Source organism: Cryptomeria japonica, chromosome 5, assembly GCF_030272615.1.
Source record: "Cryptomeria japonica chromosome 5, Sugi_1.0, whole genome shotgun sequence".
NCBI lineage: Eukaryota > Viridiplantae > Streptophyta > Pinopsida > Cupressales > Cupressaceae > Cryptomeria > Cryptomeria japonica.
In genome coordinates, this window is record NC_081409.1 from 318373416 (window position 1) to 318382269 (window position 8854).

At 33.3% G+C, this 8854-nt stretch overlaps 1 protein-coding gene across 1 annotated transcript; it reads right to left on the reverse strand.

Moving 5' to 3' along the window:
* Positions 1 to 4302: 4302 nt before the first annotated feature.
* LOC131063019 (kinesin-like protein KIN-10C) lies at positions 4303 to 6027 on the reverse strand. Its single transcript, XM_057996785.2, has one exon. It carries the CDS (start codon positions 6025 to 6027, stop codon positions 4303 to 4305), a length of 1725 nt encoding a protein of 574 aa, XP_057852768.2.
* Positions 6028 to 8854: the final 2827 nt, after the last annotated feature.

Below are 8854 nucleotides of genomic sequence, written 5' to 3' on the forward strand. Positions count from 1 at the left end.
AAGGTTGGATGGTGGTGAGAATTTATTCAAGGATTTGAGAGAACATTTGAAGTGTTTGATTGTTTGAAAAGAGTGGTGAAATCTTAGAGAGGAAAATATCCTTGGAGACTATATCTCCAATTTTAAGCTAGTGTATAAGAGCTCCAATTTGAGCCCAAGCGAACAAAATGGGGTCAAAAGTGGATTTTTCTTTATTTAAATTAGTAAAAGTTGATCTTGGATGATAAATTAAAGATAATAATGCTCAAAATTCAAAGATGTGACAAGAACAAAAGCCACAATTTACTCAAAATCTACTTCCTAAACTACTCTTTGAAAAAATAGTGGAGATTGAGAGGTTCAAATAGGGGAAGCATATAGAGTGCTCTTATTTTTTAGAAAAATATAACATAATTTTTGGTGTGCTCCCCCTACAATATTGACTTTTTTTAGTATTTCAAAAATTCTTTTGGTGGAATATTAGCTAACATCATGTAGTTTATGCCTAATTTATCAATATTTGTTAATGTGTTATAGTCAAACCCTAGACACCTCCTAATTCACCCTATGTTCTATTATTCCCTTCTAATCCCATCCCATTAACCTTTAATAGTTTACCCCTTGTTCTATTATCCCATTTTGGCCCATCCAATTAATCTTTACTAATCTATACTATGTTCCATTATCCTCTTCTATTCCCATCCCATTATGCTTTCTTTTTTCACCCTATGTTCCATTATCCCCCTAGTCTTATCCCATTATCTTCTTCAAAATCACCCCATATTTCATTATTTCATCATAATCCCATCCCATTAACCTCTAAAATTTCACCCTATGTTTTTTATCCACTCATAGCCCATCCCACTTATTTACCAACTCTCTTCTCCTTTACTACTTCACACCTCAAGTTCCCATTTCATGTGCTATACGCAAAGCCTAGACACCTCCTAATTCACCCTATGTTTTGTTATTCCCTTCTAATCTCATCCCATTAACCTCTAATAGTTTACACCACATTCTATCATCCATTTTGGCCCATCTAATTAATCTCTACCAAATTATATCATGTCCCATTACCCCCTTCTATTCCCATCACATTACCCTTTCTTTTTTTCACCCTATGTTCCATTATCCCCTTTGTCTTGTCCTATTATCATCTCCTAGCTCACCCTATATTTCATTATTTCCTTATAATCCCATTCCATTAACCTTTAATAGTTCACCCTATATTTTTTTATTCCCTCCTAGCCCATACTACTTATCTCTACTAGTATATCCAATGTTCCATTATCCCTATCTATTCACATCCTACTAAACTCTCACTTATTTAACCTTATGTTCCATTATCCCTATCTATTCACATCATGTTGAACTCTCTCTTATTTCACCTTATGTTCCATTATCCCCTATCAGTCTTGTCTCTTTATCACTTCTATGTTATACCATCTCCCTCCACATTTCATCATATACGCATACCCTTGCAAGACACCTTTCCTTCTACTCATTATTAATCAAATGTCTTCTCCATTACACTACTATACACCTCAGATGCTCACTTCATGTCCTATATTCAAATCCTAGACACCTCCTAATTTACCCTATATACCATTATTCCCTCTTAATCCCATCTCATTATCCCTTCTCAATTTTGCTCCATTATCACCTCTTAACTAGTCTAACCCATTACCCCCTCCCTATTCATCCTATGCCCATGTTACCTTCCTAATATTTTCTTATTATCATCTCCTCATTCACCGTTTGAACCATTATCTCCTCCTAACTAACATTATGATCTATTTCACCCTGCTAATCCAATTCCATGAACACAATCATAATCCTCTTTATTTCCTATTATATGTTTGCACCCATATCTTGTCACCTTAGCATAGTTAATCCAATAACCCTATTCGCATCTCTTCCTTATCTATCCTTGTATGCATAGTCTATCATGTTCACTAATAAAGAATAAAGTAGTCCTAACAACTATATATTATGGTGAGAATTTTTCATTGAGTGTTACGGACCTAGATGGTGATCAAAAGTTTGATCACACAATATCAATCTCATCTGCAACTTTAAGGAGAATAATCATTTTCCTTTGTAGTATATAAAATGGTTATTATCCAAATGATTGTGTGGTATTCATTATTATGGTATTCTTGACACATCAATGTGGGTCATAGTAGGTTGACGACTTAGCAAAGAGGTAGTATATAGAATTATTTTTTTTACAATGTGGAAACTATATATATTTATTTAATAAAAAAATGAATGGGAAAAGGATCTAAAGGGATATTATAATTTAATTAACAATAGAGAAAAATATCAAACTAACATCATGTATCCCTATCTAATCTTGCAAGAAACCATTCAAAAAAATTTATGGAGGTTATTGCTCATATATCACATAGTTTGGTTATTATGGTAAACAATGCTAAATTTATAAAAAAGGCCTAATTTATTGGCCATGAGAAAATGATGTCTTTTGTTGGATGCTCAATGCATAGGTAGGTTACCAAACTTTTCGGACACATCCTCAATCATGTTAAAATCTCCACACATGATCCATATAGTCAAAGGTAACGAGTTAGCAAACAATTGCCATAAAAATCATTTAACAATATCATTAGCAAAATAAACATTAATTATCCCAAAATAATAATTATCTAGGTTTTTAATTATATTTTTTAACATCCCATACTATATATTTTCTAGTGGGTTCTCTCTAACTTTTAAACATTCCATGAGAGAATTCATTCTGAAGGCTTGTCATCGTTGTTAATTTCATCTAGAAATGAATGTTTATTCTACCACATATTCTCCATCCTCAAGACTTAAGGCTAATTCTTTGGAGAGGGAAGAGAGCATTGTGCAATTCTTAGTAGGGGGGAGGAGAACAAACTATCTTCTCAATCTAAGAGGTTAAAATACTAGCTAAAAGTGGAGTATGAATGAAGTTAGACTTACTAGCCTCCGGACTCTTGCTGAGAAGGAGAGAATTTATTTCATTTTTCTTGGGAATTTGAGACTAAACTAGTCAAAGGTTTCAAAAGCTTCCCAATATTAATAGATTAGGGTTTTTTCCCAATATTTCAATAGTTTTACAAGTCCAAATTATTGAACAACCTCTATTTTTTCTAGGAGAGAGAGTATCTCTTGATGGATTTTGTATAGGTTTAGCTCTAGTGATAACAAGGGGAGAATCCTTAACCTTATGTTCAAAGAATTGACACCTCTAACAAGTGCATGACAAATTAAGGTATATAGCCCTTTGGAAAGATCGATTTAAATGTCAATTAACTCCTTCAAAATTTTGAAAATATCAATCTCAATGCAAATAATTTGTTATGGGTGGGTAGAGTAAAAATGTTTGGAAAAACACAAACAACCAAGCCTAAAGAGGCCACAATGCAATTAAAAATAATAATAAGGAAAAGAAGACCAATGAACTAAACCTAGATAAATACACATGGTATCTTTTCTTTAAAGACAATAAAGTGTTCGATTTAGGGCGTACAAAGTAATAATAACCTACACATGTACCAAGGATCATGTTTAACGATGACTTTTGCATGACTAAGCTCCACATATCTAAAAGGAAAAATTCCTTGGAGTAGTTTTAAACAAAATCAAGAACCCCATGAGGAACCCAAGCCTTGTTGATCTAGTGTTTAGGTATGTTTTTAAAGAGGATTTTCCTTAAAAAATCAATTTCTAGAATAGGCAACACAATACAAACTAGGGATTCAAATGGCATATTCCTTATTAGTTGGGGATACAAACGACATATCTCCTTAAAAAAATTTCAAATAATCTTCCAAGGATGCTTTGGGGGAGGCATTATCTTTGCACTTTCAAACTAGCAACACTAATAACAATTGTTACTGTTCTAGTGTTTGAAGCTTTTTAAAGGTTACACTCACCCAAAGAGAAGAAAAATAAAAAGGCCCACAATAAAAAGGTTATACTAATTCCTACTCAAAGCACTTAATTTAAAGGGTGACAAATTGAAGTTGCATGCAAAACAAACAAAATCTTAACATAACTCTTCTTTGCATCCTTATTAATAATTTTGAAACTTTCAACTCTAATTTTACATCTCATCAATATTTAAAAATGATATATATTATTCTATTTTTATTGGTCAAAATTTACCTTGAACTATTAAACTTAACAATACTTAAAATAACCCTTCAAAATCAATGAATTCAAAAGAAGACAATAGACATCATTCAAAAACATGTGTTCTTATTAAACACAAATATCTAAACATTACATATAAAGATGAGGAGAGCTCTTTATTCAATTTTGCACAAAATCTTCTCAGCTGGTGCTGCAAACTAGTTGGCTCTCTTCAAAGCTATTCTTAAACATCATCTTATAAAGATGGTCCACATTGTAACTTGCTACAAATATTTTCCAATCATAATCTCTTCTATATTTGGGTGTTGGATGCGATGTGTTGAAAACTGAATGGGGATGATTCAATTTGTAGTTAACACCACTTTTGGGTCCTTCAACCTCAGGACAGGATTTTCCTTTAGGTGTTGGATGGGAAGGGTAGAAAACTGAAATGGGACAACTCGATTTGTAGTTATCATCACTTTTGGGCTCTTCAACCAGATAGGATTTTCCTTTAGCTGTTGGATGGGAAGTGTTGAAACCTGAACTGGAATGACTCGATTTGTAGTTGCCATCAATTTTGGACCCTTCAACCTCAACACAGGATTTTCCTTTAGATATTGAATGAGAGATATTGAAAACTGAAGTGAGATGACTCGATTTGTAGTTACCATCACTTTTGGGCCCTTCAACCTCAAGACGGGATTTTCCTTTAGATGTTGGATGAGGGGTGTTCAAAACTGAACTGCAATTTCTCAATTTGTAGTTACCGTCACTTTTAGGCCCTTCAACCTCAGAACAGGATATTCCTTTTGCATTCAAACTCTGTTTGGGTTTGATCAGCTTGCAGTCTACCTTGGCTTTGACATCATGATTTACCATTTGGGTACAGCGGCCTGCAAGGCTGAGTGTGTGCAAGGCTTCAGAGAAGGAAACTGGATTCAAGCATGCAATCATCAAAGTACGGCTTGTTCCTCCCAGTGAGTCCTGCAATATACGAGTTAACTTGCTGTCTCTGTATGGCACTCTCTTCTCATTGGCATTCAAAGCGTGGATAACATTTGACAGGGCAAAAAGTGACTGGTTAATTTTAGAGCTTTCCTTGAGACTAATTCCCTCATTTTTACTTCTTCTGTTGTCCTCATTACCTGCAAGATCAATAAGATTAAGCTTTCCAACAACATTTCCACAGGTGACCCAAATGACAAGCACTCCATGGCTGCGACTGGACACATGATTCAAGGCTGTGTGGCCCATCTTCCTACCTAGACACCCATAACTCAGTATCTGCTCAAATTCCTGCACAGAAGAAACCCTAAGTTTTTGTAGCCCCAGGAGCTGGACATGACCCTCAGAGTCTTCAAACAATGAAATGGGAACCTGTGATTTGGTCTTGGGCCCCAAGAGATCATAGCATTTGTCCATATAAACTTCATAGTAGGAAATGTCTACTCTACTCTCTGAGTTGTTGACTTTTGATAGAAGGCTGCTAATTGCTCGAGACATAAGACCAGTTGCTTTTTTGTCTCCCTGCATTATGTGTGTTTTGCCACTACCGCTCGCACCATAGGCAAATACAGTAGCATTACAACCCCTGAACAACCCTGCTAATAGGCCTTCAACTTCTCTAGTGAAAATCTGTGCCACCCCATCTTCTTGATCGTAGCAAAAATCTAATTTATAAGAGGCTTTACTGTTGGTTTCATCTTCCTCAATATGAAGTACATGTTCCATTTCTGAATCTCCATTGGGTTTTTTTACAGTTAAACAAGATTTGGGTTTCCCCTTGCCTGCCTTAATTTCTTTAGGAAGTAATGGACGTATTCTTGCCACCACTCGTACCTTCAACTGCCCATCATCTGCTCTGCGAAGACAATGAGCAGGGGAGGGAGGAGTGATCCTCTGTATTACCTCAGTTGCAGACATATTGTGTTCTTTCTGTTCAATCTGAGTGTTGAATGTGGATTCTGGGCAAATGAATTTCTTGAGATATCTTAAGGCCGAAAAGAAAATTTCTTCAATCTGAGTCTTGAATGTGGGTTCTGGGCAAATGAATTACTTGAGGTTTCTTAGGGCCGAAATGAAAATTTCTTCAATCTGGGTGTTAAATGTGGATTCTTTCTGTATGTTCGTTCTGTTCACTCTGAGTGTTGAATGTGGATTCTGAGCAAATGAAATTCTTGTGATTTGTCAAGGTTGAGAAAATACCTTTGCTCATGATTTATGTTTTATATAGAAACCATTTGATGATGTGTACCAAAAAGAACCGACGTCCCTTGAACGATAGAAAAAATGGGCCCCAAAGTTCATAGAAAAAATCTTTGGCATGGTAAAAATTAGAGAGCAATTAAAATTACTTATTTTTTTATATGTATTTTCTTAATACAAAATTGTAGAGAAATAACTATCAGTCTATTATTCAAATTTCAAAAAAATCTTTGTTCTTTTGGTTGTTACAATATTTTTTCCTTTTCTTGTTTATGTTTTATTTCTTTATACCTTCTTAGATGTGAGAAGACCCCAATGTCCCATTTTTAGTCTGTTTAGGCAACAAAAAACAGTTTTTAGCATTTAGGATATTTTATCAATTATACAAAACAAATTATCATTTTTTTAATTAATTAATTTGTTTTTTTTTCTAAGTGTCAAGTAATTAGCACGACATGGGTTGGGAGCCTAGCTCAATTACCAAGAACTTCCAGTGGTAAAGCACGAGGTCACGAGGTCTAGTCTCCCCCCAGCCCATGTGGTACTAGAGGACGTGTTGCGCCAACATCACCAATCACGTTAAAAGTTTACCATGCGCACTGTAGTTTATAGGGAGGTGCTATACCCAATTCCTACAGTCTAAAAAAAACTAGCATGACATGCCCCCTGGTACGATGAAATGCTTTTGACCCAGAGCTATGAATCGATGAGGTCACAACAAGGGACCTCATCCCCAATTAACAATGTTAAGGCTCAAACACGAGAGTACATTAAATCAGCAAAAGCACAAGTTTACGATCACAATAGTCTATCAAAAATTTGAACCTTGATGAGCACAACAACAACAACATCAACATTACACGATATATAATAAATATAGATTAAATATACAATATATATTGTGATATTTGAATTTATTAACTAATATAAAATTGGAAGAATTACAAGATTAATATATTATTTAAATTAAATATAAAAAAAAAGAAAGTAAAAAGAAATTGCAATACAAGAATTTTCCCACAAAACTTTGGAATGGGGAAAAACTAGTGAGCAATAGCAATTACTCATTTACTTGGATGTATTTTCTCAATACAAAATTGTATAGAGATGAGACATAACAATTTGAAGCTCATGTTGACTATCAAGTCTATTACTCAACTTTTAGAAGAAGTCCTACAACATTTGACTTTCCTCCTCTTGCTTATGTTTTCCTTCTTTGTACCTTTTTAGATGTTAGAAGATTCCAATGCCCAACTTTTAGTCTTATTAGGCAACCAAAATCATTATTTAGAAATTGCACATTTTGTCAATTATACAAAACAAACTATCAAAAAAATGATTATAATGTATTTGTGTCATATTTTGCAACTTTGATTTATTGTTATTTTTTAAAATTAAAAAAATCTCTTTCTTTTTATTTTGGTATTTAATAATTAATTATTATTATTCTTTTCTATTACTTATAGTGAATGACATTTTATCATAACACAAATTATATTACAAATAAAATAAAAAAATTATGGATGTCTTAGAGTTAGATTGTTATCTCCAATATCTAGTGTACAAATATTGCTCAAGTTCCTTTCATGTTTTATAAAATGTGGGGTCAACCAATTGTTTTGACACTTCTAATTATTCTCAAAGTTTTGATCTTATAACTTGATAATATCGATGATTCAAATATTCAATATTGTTCTATCAACCTAAATCTTTGACATCATAGATTGAATAAGATAAAAAAAAAAAAAAAAAATAGAACATGTGCACTCAATCTAAAACCCCAAAAGTTGATTGGATTTTATTTTTGCATTTAAGGGAGGTCATTCATCACGTATGCATGTAGGTCAAATTTCCAGAACAATCTCCACTTTTTATAAAACTAACAAAGAGTTTTGATCAAATTTGTTTTGATTGAATCTAATCCCAACACATATGTGCTAAGTACATTCAATTGAACTTAAGTAATCTTGGGCATGTTTTTTTGTTCCATTATTTTCTTTTTTCCCACAAATGGAACCCCCTAATGTGCTCTTACCCCACCATGACATCAAAAAAAAAAAAAACAAGAATGTGTCAATTATCAATTGTCTTGTACAAACAAAGGTTAAAACAAAAAATTACTAATTCAAAATAAAATAAAAATTTGTTAAGAGGGGTTATTCACTACTTCACAAACTACACCCTAACACAAATACTTTTCCTTGCATCTAATGATACGTTACTAAGAATAAAATAAATAATTTAATACCACTGCATCTTCAACGAATTCAAGAGCATGTGAATTGACTAGAAGAGCTCAAATAATAACAATTTATAAAGAGAACACTGAAATGTTGATTGTGCTAATATTGGCATTCCTTGAGAAAGTAGAAGACATTAAATACATATGATTGTTAGGATTAGGTACCATACAACTTGCAAAACTCAGCACATTTTTTAATATGTTTGTTAGTTCCTTCTTGGAACTATAACAGAGGATACAAATTCAATGAGTGATTAAAGTTTTGTGCTTCAACCAATTAAACTTTGAGATTTCTTTGTCTAA

Bases quoted from the DNA above. Each gene is read 5' to 3' on its own strand.
- LOC131063019 (XM_057996785.2), bottom strand. From the start codon at position 6,027: ATGTCTGCAACTGAGGTAATACAGAGGATCACTCCTCCCTCCCCTGCT.